At 37.7% G+C, this 23,161-nt stretch overlaps 1 protein-coding gene across 11 annotated transcripts in view; it reads left to right on the top strand.

The window, feature by feature from the left end:
* Positions 1-23,161, top strand: part of SOX6 (SRY-box transcription factor 6) — a 369,253-nt gene that overhangs the window by 216,766 nt on the left and 129,326 nt on the right. For all 11 annotated transcript variants that reach the window (XM_066320815.1, XM_066320816.1, XM_066320822.1 and 8 more), the window contains 2 exons: positions 5,434-5,606; positions 9,162-9,230. In XM_066320815.1, the coding sequence (XP_066176912.1) occupies positions 5,434-5,606; positions 9,162-9,230 (242 nt within the window). The remainder of the gene's footprint in view (positions 1-5,433; positions 5,607-9,161; positions 9,231-23,161) is intronic.

Here is a 23,161-nt window from a genome sequence, read left to right as displayed (position 1 = left end):
GCTTTCTTTTCAAACAATGTCCATAAAATAATAATATCCCCTCCAATGTAACAGAGGGATTGAGTCAAAAAGGCGCCTTTTTTTTTTTTTTTTTTTTTTTTTTTAAGGGAAAAAAGGCTGAAATTGCTTAACTTGATTCAAAATCATTTTTGATTGTAGGTTGAACTGTTTTGGCTGATGATACTGAGGAGCTGCAGTTGTGTGATTTAAAGCCCTACTTAGTTTCTGGCAAAGTCCACACTTCTTTCTTGCATTGCTGCCTCCTGATTTCATAAAAGTCATACAATGTGTTTGTTCTAGAAACGTAACAGGAGTAATCACTTCTGATTTATTAATTTGTATTTCCTGTAAGCATATGGAGCAAAAGTTAGTTTAGATGCAGTGCATAAACAAGGCTGGTATTTGTCATGTTTTTACACTAATCACAGAATTCAAGAGAACCAATAATGCTTTGCAGCTGTGTAGAGATTCCATGCAAAGATCTCCAAGCACTTCAAAAACATGAACTAACCAGGCATAAAAACCTCTGACTGGTGGTGTTTCACTTTGTGTACATGTTGGGACACTAAGACACATTCAAGAACCCACAGTAATTTTGTGTCACAGCTAAGAACCCTACTTTAGCAAGCTATGGATCATAAATTTTTCATTTATTTATAACTCCAGCATTTCGTCTTTTATTCACTTGGCAGAATATGTGGTTTTATCTAATTTTCTTTTCTTGAGTGTCAGAGAGGTTAGTTTAAATTAACACTATGTGAGCCTAGAAGGCTATTTTTTTGCTGTTCCTGTTCCTTTTTTTCCCTTACCAGCAGATATTACTCTGCTTCTGCCTCAAGATAGCTTGCCACAAGGACAGTAAGAAACTCAACATTGAGAAGCCTCCAGTGTTTGCTGACATGCAGCTACATTTGTATATAGACTGAATAGGTTGTAGAAAGTAACAGGAGTCTTCAGAGGTGGTAAATCAGTGGTTAATATAGGAACTACAATTATATTGTATGGCTATACTTACTGGATACTAGTTTTTAAATTTTATTTTTTTTTCAATACTTAAAGAAATCTAAGTAGATGAAACGCAGGATGAAGTTTATGGTTTTTATTAAATGCACTATATGATACACGATGCTCTTTCTATTACTTTATGTACCAGAAATCATGTAGTGTTTGGATTGGTTTTAAAAGATAGAGTGTTGCCACAAGCAGAATTCTTTCTAAATGTAATTTTAGACCACAAGTTGAACTCTTCTCTCTTTTTCAGCAGATTTATAGCTGCTTTTTATTTTCTCTCTCCTGGTTAGATTGACCTATGACCAGAATTTCAAAAAGTCAAAAGTTCTCTTTGATGGCTTAGTTCTCTTGAATCTGAATATTTTATCTCAATTTGTGCTGAAATCCAAAATAAAGAGTAAAGCAGTAAGAACACAGGGAAAAACTGAAATATTACTTCAACCAGATTATTATCACAAAGGTGGGGATATACCCAAAGTACTATCAGAAATAATTTTTTTTCTGAACTTTTGATGAGACTGACACATTTTCATTTTAAAAAGAAGTCCTTAAACACTATCAGCTTCCCACCAACACTCAAAATTTTAAATACTGCTGGTAAAGGGAGTCAATGGATCAAATCCAGTATATCTGTAGTCACTGAAATAAAGGCCCCTAAGAAAAATGTGTCAATTTTAAAGGTCTTTCCTAACTGAAGACCATTTTGTGATAGAGCCAAAGGTTAATAAAATCAGTAGTGAATGTAGCAATTTTACAGATAAGCTATTCACAACAAGTGTAGTTACTTGAATAAAAAGCTAATTCAGTTCTAAAATGCCACATGCAGTAGCAGTGAATAGCTGCTTTTAGGTGCTTTCTGGAGGAGGATAAAATACAGAATCACAGCACTCTTCTTTTCCAGCATCCCTGGCTGCCTGTAAATTGCTGTGAATGGGACTGTGGGCTGACAGGCTCTATTAAGACAAACTGCCTTTCTCATCGGAGAGATAAAATAAATCAGGTGTTTAGTCAAATTAAAATACTTCAGATGGAGCAGGCCCTGGGGAGCACTGATCCACCTGACAAATCTGAGAGAAACTCAAGACAGATGTGTTTTGGGGATAAGGAAGACCCCATGGAAAAAAATGCACTGCTGTCTTTGGAGTAAGAGAATAGGATTAGAACAGAGAGAGAGCTGTGGTATATAATATTTTATGGAAGCTGGCACATTTACTGTTCATTTTTTACTAAGCTTTTTGTTTTATCTGTTTTTATGGCAAATACATTTTACAGATAGCTGTATTTTTATTTTATTTATAGATATTTTCAGTCAGCAGCAGAAGTTTATTTACTGGTAATGAGTTTAGGAATCTCATTGCTCGCTGCAGTAAGTGGATGCAAAACAGATGATGATGGCACACAGCTACTGATGACCTCTCTTGTCCCAGCCAGATCAGCTCAATCTGGTCTGCATTCTAAGCAAGTTGGTTTTTATTGGTATTTAAACTGTAAAATAATGGTCAGGATTTTCCACTCTAAAATTAAATTATAGCTCCCCCCCAGCCGACACACACACACTGTTCATACACCAACATTCTCATCTTGTGCTTGTTCTCCTCTGGAGCAGGGCTGGGTTAGGTGTCCTGCAGCTTCATGGAGGTCTCGTGATTTTCCAGGAGCACAGTGTACATTTTGTGGTCATCAGTTCCATTCTGTTGCTGCATTACATAACAGGGTACAAATTAAAGAGCAGAGTACTTTAAATGGGGTCATTTATTTCAGATGTGCTTCTCGGGGGAGGAAGAAGGAAAGAAAAACAATTACTGTGGATTCCTGAATAAGAACAGTTACTTCTGCCTGCTATTGTAAAAAAAAATCAGGGAAAAAAAAAAAAAAGGCTATAAATTTGTAGCAGCTATATCAAATGGTTCTAAGAAATCCTAACAAAACAACAATATTTTGTGGCCTTAGCCAGGCACTCTTTGTGGTGGTTTTCTACTCACGTTATGAAGCAAGTACAAGCTATAGAGAATAATCTGGAAATGGAGTGGGAGATTAATATCTGCTTTGGGTGTGTAAAATATTTTACGACCCTAAGCTCAGGAGCTCACTCATGTTAGGATGCCAAAGCTGCTTGGCAGATGTGAAAGTTCCAAGCTGTTGTTTCCCAGGTGGCAGTGGAGCACAATAAGCATCATTTGAGGAAGCAGGTTGCTTCCCATTGGCTTTCTAAAATAGGTCGGTGGAGTGGTTGATCTCTTCTCATCACAATGGGCAAGGGAATTTTTCTTTGGCAGAAGAACCTTTTACCCATGGAAATGAATTCAAAACCACCTAGATAACCTTTGAACCATACTGAAAAATCTTCAAGACCGAATAAAACAGTTTAGGAGGGTTAAGGTAGGTCTATACTGAAGCTGCAGAGAATTGGACAGATGTCAGCCTGGAGCTGAGGACATGCTAAGGTTCCTGGCAAGGCAGTGCTTCCAGTGTAGGCACTTTCCTGGCCACACACCTACCTAAGCTTACTTCCAAAAATTATTTTGTTTTTGTTTTGGTCTTGTACCAGCTTTTTGCCCAGAACTCTTCTATTGCTTCAGTCACTCATAGCACAATAAGGTTTTGCAATGAGTTGGTCTGGGTAGGAGAGTGTCCTTCAGATTGAACTTCATGCATCCATCATACCTCTTGTGACTAAAGAAATCACTGACAACCCTTTCTAAAATTTCTGCTACAACAGAATTTACACATTTTCCTTCTTCTGGACACCTGTGTATACTGGATGTACATTAGGCATTAGAGAGTAGGGAAACATCAGGTTCTTGGAAACTCTTTTAAAACGAAGATACTTAATGGTGAATAAGAAATTGAATCTTTTTCAGTACTTTGCATTGCTAAATGCAATTAATAAATGCACAGAAAATGAGGTACCCTTTGATTCTCAGGGTTTGTTTAGAGTGAAGGACTTAAGCCATGCAGTTTCTTTTTTCCATAAAAAGCAGAGGTTTCAGACAGACATTTTCTTGTATGCTGCTTTTGCAAATGAAATTCTATGTAGGAATCTTACAGGCCCCACAATGTAAGTAGTAGATAATCTTGGGTTTGTCACCTTGTTGACAGGAGCCTGTTTTGTCTTCCTTCTCCTTATGAAATCTGTCAGCCTCTTTCTTCTCTTCTTCAGAAGACAAGCGTCTTATTCCTGGGAAGAAGCTGGAGTCATAATTTTGTGACAGTTTCTCCTTTCCCTCCCAGGTCCTGTTGCTCACACATTTTCTTCCTCGTCAAAAGTCCTGTGATTTCTTTACCACAGTCCTCTACTGTGAACAGAGGAAAGGAAGTTTCTGAATATTATCTTTTGTGCCACTTCTCATGTCATTGTGGCAGACTACAGACTTGGTTTTCTTTTTCTCTAATTTTTGATTTCACTGTACAACATTAAATTGATTTATTTATCCCACGTCCAACTCTAAACCTCTTTCAGATTCTCTTCCAATATTCTTGAACTTCTACCTTGCTCTGTTTATATTATCTGTTATAGACTTATGAGTCTGAGGCGCTCATAAAAGGAAATGTATTGTATGGCTCAAATATAGGAACTGACATTGCTGTTTCTGACAGACAAATATGTTCCTATATAAGAAGGGATATTTTCAGATTGATTTGGAAAAGGACCCTGTACTCTCCACTTATGAGACCCATGCAATTTACCCATAAACAGACCATTAAGCATCATTAGTGCAAAGAATAAATGTACCGTAGTTTCATATTAATTAAGTGCTCTCTGTAGAGTAAACTTTGAAAGTTAAATGAAAATTCTTAAGCTATTTTCTCAGGTTACCTGTTTCTCTTGGGGACAAATAAAGCTCATTTTTAACAGACATTCTACAAGCAAAGCTTACATTTACCTAAATGACCTACCAGATATATAGGCATTTTGAAGAGATGATCAATAAATTCTTAAGCTGCTTCTTCCACCAAACAGCAAATTTAAATTCTTTTTTTAGTATTTGTACATACTTCGAGTGAAAAAAAGAGAAAATATATTAACTGAAGTAAAATTATGTCTGATAAACTATGAATGTATTTATCACAGTGGGCAGATTTAGATGGAGAAGATACCGGGATTCATACCGAATAAATCCCTGTCAGGAAAAAGGAAATATTCTATATCTTTTCTGCTCCCATTTCTGTTACATCCTCCCCTGCTTAGAGCACAGCAAATCTATGTGTTACATTCTTTTGAGATTTGTTTTGTAGAAAATATATCCAAGCTGCTGTTTGAAAAAGCACATTGGCGATGCAGCCTTTTTTTTTTTTTTGTGGGTTTTTTTTTGATGGTGGGAGTTTTTTTGTGCGCTTTTGTTTTTGTTGGGGGGTGGTAAATATCGCTTTGTAACTATTGCCTACCTCATATTTACAGTTCATCTTTTCTCCCACGTTTAGGTACACCAGAAAGCCTGGCAGAAAAAGAGCGACAGCTCTCCACTATGATCACCCAGCTGATCAGCTTACGGGAGCAGCTCCTGGCTGCCCACGACGAGCAGAAAAAGCTGGCAGCCTCACAAATTGAGAAACAACGGCAGCAAATGGACCTTGCTCGCCAACAGCAAGAACAGGTGAGGCTCCAAGAGAGAAACCTGAGAAAATGGTTCACGCAGAATGCTTACCACAAACTCTGTTCTGCCTTCTGTTGTTTCCTTCTGTGTGTGGTTTTTTTTTTTTTTTTTTAGAAGAGCTTAAATATCTGCAGAAGTTACACATTTTTACCTGAAAGAGGAAATATTAAAGGGCCCAGCAAAAAAAACAAAACAAAAAACAAACAAAAAAAAACCCAAATAAAAAAACAAAAAAAAAACCACAGAGAGGAGTGGATGATAGATTTCACAGTTCTTGTTCCTTGCACTAAGATGCAGTTTTGAGAGTCACCAGCAAGACAGACTGTAACCATTATTTAACTCTCTCTCTTTTTGACAAGAAAATAATTAAACAAAACCCCCTAAGCATACTCAAAACTTCAAATGCCTTGCACAAGTAAGGTTTGATTTGTTTGTTCAGGTTGTGGACAGTTTTTTAGTTTTTTCTTGTTTTGTATTTTTGATTTTTTGGGTTGTTTTCCTTGATAATTTCTTTGTTTTAAAGGTGCAGTTGTCCAGCGAGCTGTCCTCTTCTCAATGAACAAAAGTGCAACAACAATGAACCCATGCTCTAGTCCCCAAGGCATTAGATCAGACAGATCCAAATTAATGTGTGGTTTTTAGGAATCTGACATTATTACTAGAATTATCTTTTCAGTTAAATATATTTTATAGGATATATACAGCAATGTATGCTCTGTTGATTTTAATGAGTTGTGACGTCTGGTATTTTATGTGCTTGGGTATTTGCCCACATGTAGGAATATGGACTCATCCCCTAATGGAAAATAACATAAAGGAACACTGTAAAAAATCAGAAGTTAGAATGTCATTTAGCCATCTAGAGATGACACAGTAATTAACTATTGACACTTGTGAATAAGCTAGCACAAATTAATCTTGACACATTTGCAGACGAGTGATATCTTACAGTGAACACTTTGTAATTATATTTCAAAATGAAAATTAAATGACACTTAAAACTAGGTTGTCATGCTCAATGAAGCGAGCATGTAGCTCAACCGATAGGCAAATAAAATTCAGAATTTGAGCCACATGGTGCTTGTGTACCCTACTTTACTGTGTCAAGCCTATACATCAAGAAAATGCTATGGTAATTACATTGCAGGGCCTTGGGTACATTTTCTGTCACAGTACTGCTCCAGCTAAGAGGAACCTTTGAGATTAGATGTTCCATGATATATTTCTTGTTTTCATCAAGAAACACCTATTCAAACGGTGCTACATTGTACATACAGGTACAAAAAGCAGTCAGAACCCTGGCTGCTGTTCCCTTGCACATGTAAACAAAAGCCTCCTCCTTGTCTTGCCTGTGGTTCACTGTGTTAGGCTGCAGCCAGGTCATCAGCAGCTCCAAACAATGCTGCATGTAGGGTACTGTGTACCTGTGAAAAAATGATACAGCACCAAGGGAGAATGGCCCACAATGTAGCTCCATGCTCTGTATAATTTCACTGTGAAGCTGCATACTGTAATCAGCTTTTACCTTTGCTGAAGCTCCAGCAGCAGGGGCAATGTGGACATAAACCTGACAGACCTTTTCTTTAGCTACAAGCCCTGCACTTTCTAAGATGGAGTCACACAACTGGTGCGTTGCTCATTTAAAGTGGTAACTCCAGCTCTCACAGAGGTTTCAAATATTCCACATGGCCCTGTCCCCATTAGGGTTGTTTCACCAAGCACAGATACCACTGCTGCTCACTGTGCTGACAGCAAATACCTGAGGTCCTAGGACCTGCCCCTGGGCTACCTGGGCACATGAACTGCCAGCTCTCTTTGAATTCCCTTCTTCACTCAGGCACAAGGGTCTGCTCATCAGTCCTCACTCACTGTATTTTATTGACTTGCCTGGGAGGTTCATCCAGAAGTGTTTGAACACCAGGCTCCTAGAAGGAGTTTGAGTTCTGTTACAAGCATCAGCGTAGTGATCTGTGAGAGTTGCCTGACTCCATTTTCTTTGCCTTCATCCAGCTCCAGAATCATGCAGACCTTAATTTGCCTCCTTGAGGCCATGTACAAGACTTAAAATGTGTATGAGTTTTTTGTTGATTTCTCTTACAAAAGTGAATTTTAACTGAAAAAACTTTGAGTTATTTCCATGTGACAGTGAGCGATTAGGGAAATGACAGCCTTGGTCTCCGTGTGTGCATGATTACAAGATGTTAATATGTGACTGCAAATTCCTTATGAGTTAATCTGAACAGTTTTCACTATAAGTATGTGATTGTTTATTTCCAAACCAACCTTGATACATTCCTGTCATTTTTTTATCATAAAAACATTTTACTTGGCTTTCTCTGTTTATAACAGAGTTAAGTGTGTTCAGAAGATGTTGGGGAAGGAGAGCAACAGGGTTTTTGCCAAAAGAGAAGCTGGATTTGAGTGACCAAAATACCTTTGTCACCAACTTCTTGCTGTTTTATGTGATTCCTCTGCTCTAGATAAATATTTATAGGAGGGGAAATTGTACTTATGGAATGAAGGTAGCAGAAGTGCTGAGGCTGGGATTTCCAGGAAACACAAATCTTGTCTTCATTTCAGTCTGCTGCACACTTTCCCTGCTAAACCAGAAGCCCAGTTGCTCCCCCAGCTCCCTGTGGCTTCTCCCCTGTGGCTGCCTTCCACATCACCCATTGCAGAGAGCAGCTCTGTGGTCTGAGGGCAGGATCCTGTTTCCCTTCTGCTCTAGCATGCTGATTTTGTGGTAACCATGGAGGTAGATGGGAATACCTGTAGCAAATTCTCTAGAGTCTCTAGTGTTCCCTACCCTGAACATTTTCCTTTCTCCGTCTATGTCAGAGAAGGGATAGAGTGAACTTTTATCCTCCAGATCCCTTACTCGATCTACCAAGGGTAGAGGGTAAGAATAGCTGCATATTTCATAGGATTGTGCAGAGGATGAGTTGCTGAGCACCAGGTACTGCTTTCACACAGAATAAGGCTCTGCTTCTCTGAGTAGCTCCAAGGATGATTTTTGAGATTTGCAGGAGATGTAGTGTGCTGCTCATTGTGAAGGAAGTCAGAGAAGCTTAGCCCTAGGAGCTCGTGCTGAATAGTGAAACATCCATAAACACTAGCTAAGGCTCCAGTTCAGCAAAGCAGGAAAATGTATGTTTAACCTTCAGCACCTGCATAATCCCATCCCCATTCACAAAAGCACTTAATTTTAAGCATATGTTTCATTCCCATTGTAGCTAACAGTAATGCATCATAGTTAAGGATCACCACGGGCTTAAATGCTTTGTTGAATAGTGATGAGATTATTCACATGCACACAAATAAACCTGTTTCTGTGCTTCTCAGAGCTCAGGCCTCACTGCTTAAAATACATATTTCTCACTCGCTAAGTAGATTTTTATGTTGCATTTAAATTTACCTCTAGAAGATGCCTCATTTAAAAAATTTAATATGCTTAATAAAATACAATAAATAATAACAAATATTATGTTTTTTGGTCAATAGTATTGAAATTTCAATAATACTGTTTTATTTTAATGGCAATTTTATTTCTAATAGATTGCAAGACAACAGCAGCAACTTCTGCAACAGCAGCACAAAATCAATCTACTGCAGCAGCAAATTCAGGTCAGTGTATTTTATTGCTCTCTTCTGATTATACTTAAGTTCTGTTTATGGAGAGGGGAGGGTCTAAAATAAAGCAGCCACATGCTTTACTAACAAGCCACAGTCAAGATGGTCTTTATGGGAGTTCCTTGGGTAGCAGAAAATTACTGTCAGGCATCTTTTTTGGTGCAAAGAACTTTAATAGGCCAAGTTTTCTTCTGAAAGTTATGAACTGTTTTTAAATCTCACCATCTTGTCATAATTCTGAAATCTGTAATCAGTTTGACTTGTATTGTGTGAAGTAAAAACAGTCTCAATTATTGTTGGAGGAATTCTGTGTTCCACAAAGGCAAAATTGAGACACTGAAGCGGTACTAAGTCCCTGGCACCAGTCTGCTCATGTGCAAAGACCCACAGGTATTTGTGTTCCAGGTGCCTCTGCAGTAATTATTCCCTTGTGGATCTGGAAGTATTCTGGAGATATTTCATTATCTGTACTTGTACTCTGAACATGGTTTAATTTTGTGCAAGTGTACATGGGTAGGGAGTGACATGGATGTAGAGGCATTGTTGGCATGTGACTGTATTACCTTTTCTGCTTCCCACTTTGAAAGCATTTCCATGGGCCTGTTCGCTGATTGAAATATTTCAATTTGGTCTGACAGATGATTGTGCTGCCAATCACTTCTTATAAGCTTGGGCTATCCATTTCTTTTCCTTAATTAGCTGATTGCTAGGTTACTAGATGCCAAAACTGAAGTTTTTCTTTCCCTCATCCCAAAGGAATGCTTGTAAATGCTTTTGAAAATGTTGTAATGTAGTCTCAGTTACACTTTTAAAGAGTTTATTTAACAAATATAGATGTGTTAATACCTCGTATGAGAGACACAATTGAATTGTAAAGCACCATTATTGTTGTTGCCTATTAGGAGATTGTATGTTCGTATTAGGTGTATATCAAGGGTGAAAGGGATATTAAGAATAATGAAAAGAAAATATACACCACCTTCTCTAAGTGTTATTTGCAAGTCTGGCTTCAGAAGGCAAAGAATAATATAAAAAATCTTGGCATAAAAGCTAAGACTGAAACCCAGCTATGTCTACAAGACAGAAGTGAAATCTGTATGAGAAGTTTGTAATTTTTAAAATTCCTTAAAAAATATAGAAACAGAAAGAGGAATTATGATATGAGTAGATTGGTTTTTTTGTTTCTGTTTGGAGAACTGTAGGTATGTTTGGATGGGAGTACCTGTTCTGTAGTAAAAAGTTCGAAGGTATTTTTTGTTTTATTTCAGTCAATACTTTCCAGTAGCTTAATCCGTCCACTGTCTCCAGGGAAATGCAGTCATAGAATTCATTCTAGAATAGATTTTAAGTTCATTTTCTCATTTATTTCCATCTTTCCTCTTACATACTGCTGAACTCTCCACAAAGAGTTTTCTTTCCTGTCCTTTCCTAGGTGTACATGAAAATAAGTGTTTCAATGCTTATTCTGTTCATCTGAACTATTTCTTGGTGACTCATCTCTGTATTTGCTTCCAAACTCTTGTCAGTATATAGTACTCTTATGCCACAGTTCCTCAGTGGTTTGGCCTCTTTATTTATTGATGATTTTTACATTTACTGGATTTTTACAGTTACCTAAACACCCAGTGTGTTTGAGGCAGTGAGGACTGTTTCCCAGCTGGTCAGCCAGATTGGTAGTGGGCATCTCATGGCCCAAGGAATGCTGTAGGCTCCAGTAAGAAGCACTAGGCATGCTGGGCAGATGCCAAGTGATGATCTTACAGGGAGATTACTAAAAAGAAGTTTCCTGGGAGATTGTCTTTTAGGCTAAACACCAGTTTACATAGTCCATTTGCTCGTGAACCAAGTGGCCCTGCTCTGTTTATTTGTTCTGCCTTCGTTTTGTGGCAGGTTTGGCAGCCAGAAGTTGCTTGAGAGAGAAGTTGCTAATTCGCCTCTGCAGTCTTAGTAGGTTTGCTGCTGTATGCAATGTATGCCATGGGTGTTACTGTCTGAGATGTGTAGTTCCTTAAGGGCTAGAGCTGGGATGGAGGCAAAACAGGAGGCAGGTGACAGAGGCAGTGCTGTGCTGGTTCTCCCAGATCCTCTCCCACCATCTTCCCTAGAAACCTCAATACCAGTACTGAAGTCACACTGGTGACTCTGGGTGAAATTCATCATACCAAAAATAGGTAATTGCAGTACAGACTCTGTCTCAATTAATTATCCAGATTGTTCTTGTAATGAGCAGTGAGAAGCAAAGTGAATAGTTTCAGGATACAATTTGTCTTGTCCTAAAGTAGATATTTAAAATATATCAGATAAATTGTTCCCTAAAATGGCTGTTTCTCTCCATTAACTAAGAAGGATATGCATACCAATGCCTTTAGTGTAGAGATCTGATGTGAGATGAGGTGAATCATGCTTGAAGGGGAAACAAAAAATTTCTGTTAAATGTTTGCATTCACAGCATAGTTTCTGGACCTGGTAGAATTTGCAGCTCTGTCCCCAGTAACTTGATTTTGTTTAGAAGGAATCTTTTTAGAAGGTGTCTTCAAAGACACTCTTGAGCAACAATTTTCAGGAAACAGTGATTACCTACAGAGAATGGAGTGGGCTCTTATCTGTACTTTGTATGCTTGGGAAAACAATAGTCCCCTTCCCTGCCACTCCCCTTTTGAAGAGATTACAACATGTGAGCAGCACAGGTGCCAGTTCCATCTGGGCAGGGGCCTATTCATGGCACAGCTACTTGAGGCAAGTACAGCATGTTCTCCAGGATGTGGGAGAGGGGCATTGCTGATGCAATGTTTTCATCATGAGACGCACAGTGTGGCAACTGTCCTCTCCTGAGGTGCACTGTTAATTCTTGAACGCGAGTTTCTGTGAATAAGTGCACCCAGTTTAACCATTTAAGCAATTAGAAATTGCTTTAGATGGGCCTTATAATGTGGTAGCCACATACAAAATTTAAAATAATTTATAATAAATAATACATGCTTCCCCTGGACAACTACTGGGTTAATATACTGAGAACTTGCATTACTTAGTATTTATTATTTATATTGTGCTGTAAATTATCTGTTTATGTAATAATTTTAACACCTTATTTAATTTAATTGGTGGAAGTGTTGGGGCTATTATTATTATTATTATTTGGGTTTTTTGTTTGTTTGTCTTAGTTTTTGTTTTGAGACCATTTACTGGAGCACCTTACTCCAGACTTGTGGTACATCCAGAACTTTGTCAATAATCTATGAGCAAAGAGCACTTTATCTAGGCTTAGTGTACGAAAACAAGGTAGATATCTCAAGAGTACAGAGGTCTTTAAATGTTCTGCATAATCATCTTATGTTTTCTACATGAAGCTGATGTTTCTATCAGCGTGTATGTGTTGGGGAAAGTGGTTTTGTTGGCTAAAGGGAGTGGGAATCTGGACTTCTCCTCAGTCCTGGTCTCTGATTATCAGAAATTCGGCCAATCATTTCCTTTTTCCTCAGTTTAAATGTAATGTTTTGAGAATCCTAATTGAAAATTTTCAAATAAATGCAGTGTATTATTACTTTTCAGCTCAAATGTTCATAATATTCATAAACACTCTTCTACAGAGGAGTCCACCGAGATGGGAGGAAATCTAGTATGCCAAATTAAGTTCTTTGTTCCACAGAGCTGTGCAGAGAAATCATTGTTTTCAGTGCAAATTAAAGTTGAGAAAATAATGTAGGGCAAATAAGAGCTCACAGATCAGTCTCCAGATTGATTAAGATTTTGTGTAATATATGGCTTTTGTTTGTTTAATAAAAATTATTAATTCTGAAGTAGAGGGAACAAAATTGGACTAATTCAGGAACATCTCTTAGCCTATGCTACGAAAGTGAAAATCTCTAGGAATAAGTGAAAAAGCTGGTTAAAGGAGCAATTTGGTAGTACATCATGAAGATTAGATTGGAAAAAGGGAAGACATGCATTTCTTAAATGTTTCCAAACCCGAGTTCCTGAAATCCCTGTGAATTCTGTGCCTCATTAGGAGAATTTGGTCCTTTCAGAATGAGGCTTGGGGATTTTTGAGTCCATCTGAGGAAAAGAGGTGGATCCCACTGATGCTTGGAGCCTGTTGCTCCAGGATTTCCCTCTGAGAATGGATGTGTGGATTTGAGGGATGAAAGTTTTTAGGACTTCCCTCCTCTTGTGGATAGGTTTCATCAGAGCAAGTCCTAAATGGTGGCTGAAATCTTTAAAAGGGACAGTGATGGTTGAGCTTTTCTGCAGAAATCTGTGAAGAGGATAACTGTGAGATGATCCAAGCTGCTTTTGTCCATTTCCCTTCACCTTATTCCTCTTTACTGTGCTTAATGGCCATTGCAGAACCTTTAGTTTTCTGTTTAAATCAGTACAATTTCCATTGCATAGAGAAACTGGTTTCCTCTGCTCTCATAAGTATTCTCTTTTAATTCAGCCACTAGAAATTATTCCTAATAGTAATTTTTTTCTAGTTTTAATCTATACAGTCACGCTGTTCTACTTTCCTATAAATGTTCTTACATTTTCTGTTTTCCTCAAATAGAGTGAACATGATTACTGTGATAGCAAACAGACAAAAGAATAGTAACATAAAATTACAACTATTTAAACTGCCTTTGAATAGGAATCATTTGAATCATAAGTAAAACTTAAGAGACTGAACCAATGAGTCTCTCTTCTTATCCATGATTAACTACTGACAATTGAGGTACCTGGTGAGCTGAATAAGGACTATCTCTTTATGTGAAGTACATGTCTGAAGATCAGGAATAATTACATTCCACATTAGCCTTCCTAGCCTCCCTGACCTGGTTAATTAATTTTTTGCTAGGATAATAATAGTAGAAATAGATTTAAAGATACGCTTCATCATTAAGTATGTAACTGACCTCCAATTTTAAGAGCTGAACCTTTCATTTATTGCCTTTTGGAGACAGGTTAAAGCTCCTTGCAGAGAGCTTACTGAAAATGCACAAGCTGGAATCCAGTTATTGTCAGCTCAGTTATGCTCTCTGAGGTTATCTCTCTTTGTAAACTCTATTTAGTGTTGACAAGCAAAAGCGATGGCAGTGGCAGTGCTACTGTTCCAGCACTAGGGAATATCCTCTTCTATCCTTTTTTTTTTCCCCTTTCCTTTTTTTTTTTTATTTTTTTTATTTTTTCCCTGTTATTGATTGTGAAACTGATCCCCTTCCAGCAAGCTGTGCACAGGACCAAATAAAGCCATTGAAAGCAATTTGATACTTTATTGGCAGGGTACGCAGATCAGATACTCCCTTGAAAGAGAGAGAGAGTTATAAACAAAGCTTAGAAGTCTAGGAATAGCCCCCAGCTTCAGCAAACCCTTAAAATATTTTGTAATTGTATCTTCAATCATGAATTAGCCAGGAAAAACAGACCTTTTTTTTTGCCTTTATATTTCACTGCTGTATGCTGTTTTTAATTGCCCAGAGGCACGCTGTTGTGATCTTCTTTGGAAGTTTAAAACCAGGATAAAAATGCAAATCTAATTATTTCTTTTATCTAATCTATTTAACTTTTACAAGTAATGATAGATGCACTGCAGCCTCCATCAAACATTTTAATAATGATGTTTCTGGATTAAAGAATAGGTAAAAGTACTGTAATTTATAAGCAGTCTAGATCATGGCAGTAGAAAATGTAAAATACTGTGGTGGCTTAATAAACTATAGCTGCAGTTTATTAATTTACAGTAGAAAGAACACATTTCCCTTAAAACCCAGTTTGCTTATGAATTGATTCCCAGCCATCACTGGTATATATTTTTACTGTTCTTTAAGCAGCTGGGTATTAAAAATAATATATATCCAACTCCCTCCTGCAATGCAGTTGTGTGCAGTGGGAAGAGAGATGCTGTGATGTGCCTGTAACTTGCAGCTGGCGGGGCTCTGCCGTGGGTGTGGCACCACGGCTCCTGTCCAGCTCCTGACTTGCCTGTAAATTGAAACCGATCCAATGCAGGAGAGGCAAATATGCTAAACATCAAAGTCAAATATTTCATATTTTATTTATTGTTACATACTGGCTTATTAATGAGTCCTAAAGTCCTTTATGTGATAATTACTCATGCAAAAGATCTATTATCGGCCAGCTTTTCCTGGTAAAAGGCATCTTCATGGCTGGCTGGCTTGGAATTTTCTCTGTCAGCTGTGAGGATAGAGAAGTGATGTAGGATCCTTGCCTTCTCTGAGCAGCACATGCTATAATAAATATTCTGGTGGTGCTCTCTATCCTTTATTCAACCTCTCCCATACTACAAACACTTGGCTATAACAGCGTGGTGGCGGCAGAAAAGACAGAGTGTGTGAAGGGTTCATACTTCTTTGCTACTTGTAAGCTTCTGATCTTACCCCTTGGTCCCCCATTTGCAAGGATCCTGCTAGCTGCTCTGCCCCTGAGGCCCTCAGTCCCTGGAAACAAGTTTTATCCTGGCAGAGCAAAATATAGTTCTGGATACGACTCTTAAAACTGTATGCAGTCATGAAGGGGGAGGTTGTGTTTTAAGAAATTTTTGCTGTGACCTTTTAAGAGTTAAATTAGCTGCCTTGCAGTTTTCTAATTCATTATATGACTTTTTTTTTCCCTTATTTCGCCTACCCAAGTCTAAACAAATTGTATTTAATGCAAAAATTAGGCCTTGTGTATCTCTTTCATATGACTTCTCTAATTATAGAGCAGTAAATGGTAGAATAGCATATGTTAGCAACATGAGCAGCAGTCTATGAAATGAGCTACAAGTTAATAAAATGATCTTGTGGTGGTGTTGGCCAAATGTTAGCACACATGTTTCGAAAAGTGGTATTTCAACAGACTTGAAGAATAGGACTTTGGCACACGGGTGCCGAACATGATCTGATGTGTGGAAATTAGTTAAACCAAAGTAAATGTCATTGTTTCTTGGGCTCGTGTTGGTGCAGAAAATGATAGTAGCTGTCCTCCCACTTTCCCTCTCCCACGTGTGTTTTAAAATTGGAAATGAAGACATAGGCATCCCCAGTTCAAGTCCTGCTGCTTCGTTTGCTTGGGGCGTGCTGTGCTGCATCCTCACCAGTGGCTTGAGGGCTTGTTCTCAGCTGTGCCTCTGCCAAGGCCAGAGGCTAAAATCTCACTGATTCTATTCAGCCCAGACACTTCTTCTACAGGCTTCACTTAGAGAAGAGCCTGTGATCTGAGCCCTTTTAATTTGGAGGCAGATTATAACCAGCACCCAAATAACAGCGGAGGATCAAGGAAATATTTGCTGCCCACCTGTGCTGCTGCCTGGGGGTCACTCTTGGCTGCTTCTGCCTGCTCCAACCCAGTGTGGAGCAACTGCCGTGGCTGAGCCAGGCACCCTGGTGTAGCTCCCAAGAAATTTGGCAGAGGTGATGCTCCTCTGAACTCTCTGGTACCCTTCTCTCAGCCTGATGATGTACTCCATTCAATACTGTAATATTTGGGATAATGCAGCAGTAAAGCTCCAGCACAGAAAATCAGTTTTGTTCCTAAGTGGCATGTGTACAAAGTAAAATGGATAACTGGTAGTGGAAACGGTGCCAATGGTGATCCTGTGAAGTCTTATTTGCTTGAGTAATACCTGCTCAGACAGTGTTTGATGACTTGTGTACTAAGTGTAACTCACACGCAGAAGTGAGCACCTCTTACAAGGAAGGGCTTATGATATTAGTATTGTGGTTGGAATATCAAAGGTATAAATGCAGCAGGGATTTTAGGCAATGTAATTTGTTTTATTAGACAGATGTGGCTGGAAAAAACAGGCCACCATTTGGGCATGCCAAGTCTTTTTCATGTCTTACATCAGTGCTACATGGAAACATATCCCAGGACTGACAGGAACTGCTTGAGATATTGGCCTTTCACTTCTAATTAGTTACTTTTTCAGTGATGATTTTTATGATTGACAACCACGGCATGGCCAACAGGGAAAACAATCAAGACTTGCTTTGCCTTTTCTTTTTCTTTTTTTTTTTACCCCCACTCCCTCCACTATTTGATGTACTAATCAGGAGATACTGAAAAAAAGAAAAAAAGTTAATAAATGTTAGTATTGAAATGACTTGATTTATGGAGATATTCAGATATACAGGCAAGGCTGGAATGTGGTGATATCAGAGGTCAAAATTTCTGTCTGCAGAAGCAGGTATGTGGAGGAAAATGATGAAGTACAGCTCCACATTAAAAAGGCCAAAAGCATATAGCAAGTAAATTGTAAAGTACTTCTTGAAATCTCACAGTAAAAACTTAAATTTATCAGATGAACTAAATCCTGGCCTAAGGAATCAAAGCGTTTTTTAGTTGTAATTGCTGGAATATTCCAGAATGTAAGCATATTACTAAATCAATTTGAGCATAAAAACTTATTTTTAATATACTTAATATCATGACAGCAAGGAAGAAGTAAGTGCATTGCTCTCTGAATGCATTCAGGAATTATGAATTCACATACAGAAAGCAGTAGTATGTGCAATCCAGCAAATGAGCAAACTAGATGCTGTTTAACATTCGGTATACGCTTGATGGCATGTAAGTAAAAGTAAAGTGAATGAATATTTCTAATATTCACTGTTTTATGCAACCAGCTAATCCAGGCACTCACAAAAATGTCGAAGCATAGTTCTCAAGGAAGATAAATGGCCTTGCCTGGGATTTACCTATCTAATCTTAAAGTTGTTAAAGTAAGGAAAAATTGGTTTATGACTGCAGTTTACGTGCTATTTCCCTTTGTCTGTAACATTAGAAACCCCTCTCCCCAAATAATTAGATAATATAGTGGCTTGTGTAGTATGCAAGGCTTGTGCTTCCTTCAAAGAACTAGTCTTTAATATAAATCTTGTATATATCATCTTCAGCAAGTTGGGCATTTGCACAGCTTGGGTAAATTATGTCTATATTGAGAATCTAGAAGTTACACAGTGTGCATTCCATACTTGAGGGATGGGAAATAAAAATTGATATACTGTGTGGCACATGATATAACACAGCGAAATATCTTTTAAATTCCAGAGGGATGCACTGACATCACCACGGTTAATTCGCATGCAGTAACTCCCACAAAATGTTATTAACTTTAAATTGAAATTTGTAATCATTCAGTAAAAAGAAAATAAATGATGTAAACAGTATACAATGGTGCATTATGAAGGGCTGAATTAATCTTATTCACCCACCCAAAATGACAGTGTAAGAAACCAATAAAATTGTAACACCAAATAATAAAAGCAAAGAACTTCACAGTTGATGGTGAAGTGTGAAATCCATCTTGAGACACAACACTGTCACACAGTATGGAAGGGCACTTCTGAGTTAGGGAACTTTATTTCAAAGTAATGGAATAGGCATTTTTATTCTGTAAATGAGAGATTATCCAATTGGAGGAACACGTGTTTAGCTTAAAATCTAGATCAGGTAGACAAATGAGTTGTGTGGCTACTTGCTACAGGTAACAAAATAGTGCAATATATACTTAATATAAGCCTAAGCATAGACTGAGGTTCTGTACTTGACAAAGCAGTGTGTATAATATCATATATAGAGATAAACCATACTCAGAAGAGGGGGTATGGCACTTGTTTTTGCTCTGACACGGAGTGATTGGTATGACAAACACCACTATCACATTTCTAGCTTTGCCTTTTCCATCTCATTGAATTTTATTGGTGATATATTTTCAGGATACTCATCTCCTCTGTAACTGCATATCTGAGTGTCTCATAAGCTGAAGTGTATTATCCTCACAACACTCTTTTGAGGCAGAATAAAAAGCATATAGATATTTGGGGGCATCTAATTTTAGATATCTAATTTGGGTGACTGAATTAGGACTTTTGGCTCCATATATAAAGCAGTCCAGGTGCTGTGAATTACCTTCTGTTGATTAGACAACGAGGTTCCTAATTTAAGCACCTTAGTCAAATTTCCGAAGTGACTCAATCCAGTTCTTACATGAAATTTCACAGACTTGAAATCTGTGGTTTCAGAATTCATAGGATGGTTCCCTATCATACATTTGATCATACATGATCATACATTACATCTTGATTATACATTTTATCATGATTTTCTGTCAACTTACCACTTGCCTTAATTTACTCTGTTGGAGTACTTTAAGCCGGAGTGAACCCACTTCAGCCAGACAGAGAAATATTTGCTTGTTCCTCTCACCATTTTGGGGAGCTTGAGTCTCCCGTGTGGCTGAGCTGCTGACCAGAAGTACAGCCATTGTCACACACGAACAGGCAAGTGAGGAGGCTACTCTCACTGTAGCCTGTAGTTTCCCAAATCCAAGTATTTTCCTCACAGGTGTGGAGCAAATTCCGTGGCTGTGAAATATCCTTTGAACAGTGGCTTTATTGTGGAGAGAAAATAAGTTTTTATTCAAAGAATGCCTACACTTCTTGGCGGTCCCTCACACAGTTTGTAGGGCATTCAAGACTTAGTTGAGACAGACTTAAATAATGTTTTTTATTTAATCAAAATGGCTGTTTCTAAATGGGGATCTTACATGCCACATTTTAGGCCAGAATATATTTTTACAGCCAAGTTATAAACCTCTGAAAAAGGGGTCTTATAATGGAAAGGTTGACACAACGTTAATTTTAGTGTTGTAAATGCAATGGTATAATTTTGGAAAAAAGCCTTTATAGCTCTGCTAAGATATTAATTGCAGGAAATTACAGCATATCCTATTAAAGTATTATGTCAGTGGCATACATAGCATATAACACCTTTGCATATTCTCCCTTGTTTTCACGGCAACATTTTGCATTTTGATCTGTAGAGAGTAGGTGGATAAAGTGGCTCAGAGTTTCTGATCACTTTTTCACAAGGGGAAAAATCCACCCTGGAGTAAAGCTTGCTTATGGCCAACTCCAGAAACTGATCTTCTGTTACCAGGTAAATCTGATATGGGCATTGAGAAATGAATCAAATTCTGCTCAAATAAAAGTCTTTACTTTGTTTTGTGGCTTGTGGACCAAAGGTTTTAATTTGAAAAAGTTTTAATTTGAACCCAATTCAAATCATGTTTAGCCAGGTTCTTTCTAGAATGAAAACTACTTTTATGACACACTTATTTTTGCTGATAATGGCTTACTTTTCATTTACTTACACTTTCGGAATCATTCCTGACTTACTGTGGCCGCATAGTAGACACAGTCACTTTCCTTTTTGGTGTCTCTTCAGTCAATTATTCAGAAATGCACTTCATGTTCATGTGGTGGAGGCAAAGCTGTAGATCCCTATTAAGCTGAATAATGTAAATATGTACATGGCATTGTACAGTTTTATGAATAAGAAATAGTTTATTGATTGCATTTCTGTCACTTTTAGGATTTCAAGGGCATGGTATAATAGTATCATGTTTCCTTGCAAAGATTTGGTTTCATAAGTTATAATTTGTTAATATCTTGATTTTAACATACACTGAATTGTAGCCTTTGATGGCGGTCTAAGGATGGATGGTTTTTAACAGCGATTCCTATTTTTAACAGCAACAAACTATTACTACATCAATTTTTTTCTGACTGTCAGATCCTTCAGGAAAAGTGGGCCACATCTTCATATTTGTGAAGCACCTCATGTTGAGGTCATAATCCTGCCTGGTGCTTTTCATTGCTACTGTGGCCCAAATTTGTAGTGAGGAATATCAATAATGACATGCACAGGGGTTTGTTTAATGTAGAAACGGGATCTGGAGCCTTGGCATTTTATGTCTTCCCCTTCAACAACAGTGGAACATGCATGATTTTTTACACACACGCAAAAAAAAAAAAAAAAAAAAAAAAAAAAAAAAAAAAAAAAAAAGTCCTGACTTGTATAGTTGGTGAGTTTTTAACAAGATGGGAGAAAAGGTCTTCTCAAAGACCCCACTGATATGCAAGTTCATTGGACTGTTGATGTTTTCCATTAATTGCAGGGCTTTAGCATATAACCATCAACTATATCTGGTTTTACTTATCAAATCCAGAACTGCTTTTTCTCTGCCTGCTGAGCAGGGAAAACTCCATGCTGTACCAGTTTCTTTTTACTTGGGTCTCCAAGTATCATCAGGATTAAAGCTGTCAGAACAGTCAGCCCTCTTTATTTTGTGGTTTTCAATACAAAGCATAATATTGTTTCTCCAGAAATGGCAGGCTTTCAACGTGTTAGCTAAAAATTGCGGAGTGGACAAAATAAAAAAAAAAGGCCCCTGTTAAAGCAGGCATTGAAATATTGCTTTCACCATTTCGGGGAAAGAAGATACAACTCTGCACTTTAATTTGTTTTTATTCTACACCAGTAGTTTTTCTGTATTGGCTTAATCCTACACTCAAGTATAAGGAAAAACTCACGCTCAACTTAGTGAGAGTTTTGCTTCATTGAATGCAGTGCAGGGTGCCATTTCCTTAGCTGGTGTTGTTCGCGTTCTTTCCATTTATGTCAGTCTAATACTAGAAGTACAGAATTAGACCCTCTTTTTAAATACAAAAAGAGCTCACGTGGAAATGACAGCATTTCGTTTTACTTTGTTTTTTTTTATTAACTGTAAAACGTTCCTCTGCTCTGTGTGAATTTACATTTGGGGATAAGTGTGTTCATCCACCACAGAGAGCTCAGGGGTAGCTGATACATTGTGTAGGAATATTTTTGTCTTGCATGTGTTTACTTCACTTATCACTTTGTGCAATTAAGTTTTTGTTTTAATCATCAGAGTGCTTTTTCTTTTGTTTTATCCAGGACAACGTAGATGTGTCTTTGTGATAGCACTTTGTAAAGAACAAAACTAAAATGGTATCTTTATTGCTTTCCTTCTGGTTTGTTTTAATTAGGAAAAGAGTCTCTTCCTATGCAAGGCTACAAATCTGTAATTTTATTTACAGTGTTGCTTTGCTGTCAGTTGACATATGCAGGCATTTTAGACATAACTTTAGGAGGAACAGAATATGCTAGTAATTTATACAATAGACACTGATGATTATTGACCATTAAAGAGTCGTAAAACATTTCCTGTGTGAAACAGACGTAGCATCAAATGTCTTTATTTCTGACAGTAAATGTTTCAGGTTTACTTCACAGACATTAATGTCATTGCATAAAGGTAAAAACCTGGCTAAACTCTGGCAAGGAGAGGTCACTTCTTAATAAATGTGAGGAGCTGCAAACAAAAGAAAAAAAAAATAATACTTTGAAGAAAGTCCTGGGCTCATGTGTATATTAACCAGAGCAGATGAAATGATTTATTGGGTTTTATACACAATCTGTAAAGGGTAAGCATTGCTAACAGAATGAGTGGCAGCCTCAGGGAGCTGAGTAGCCCCCAGGGACCAGCCTTTGTTCCTCTGGACTTGACAGACATGTGTCCCTGTTAAATGAGGGCTTAATTTCTCTCATATGTGCACAATTTCCAAGCTCAACAAAGGCAGCCAGGACCGGAGCTATTTAAAAGAGCCAGCTCAGGAAGAAGCATTCCTGGAGAAAGGGGATGCTAAGGGGCTAATTACTCACCATAGTTCAGCAACTGATTTTTTTTATTTTTTTTTTTCATAAACAAGGTCTATTAACATGGAACTGCCACTCACATTTTACATAAACATACCTTAAAAGTACAAAGGTGTTATTTTTCTTTGCAAAATTGTTCTTTTAAAGGTCCTGGTTACTAAAAAAGAACAAGGTGCACTCATTTCATTTTGTGTCTGCAATGAAAATCTCTTTAAGCTCTTGGAAAGATTTTTTTTTCAAAATGTTCAGTGTCTTCCTCTGCTTCCTTGGCCTTTCCTTTTCTCACTTATAGCAGTAGGAACTGTCATTAGTGCTTATTGCTTTACGTAACTATGATAATTAATATTGTCCAGATAAATGGTTCAGCATATGTAAAGCATATTAATAGTTACTCAATTACATGTCTAGGCTTTTGATAAGCCTCTCAC

The sequence above is a fragment of the Sylvia atricapilla genome, chromosome 6 (assembly GCF_009819655.1).
Source record: "Sylvia atricapilla isolate bSylAtr1 chromosome 6, bSylAtr1.pri, whole genome shotgun sequence".
Lineage (NCBI taxonomy): Eukaryota > Metazoa > Chordata > Aves > Passeriformes > Sylviidae > Sylvia > Sylvia atricapilla.
This window is presented reverse-complemented; position numbering and strand designations above follow the sequence as displayed.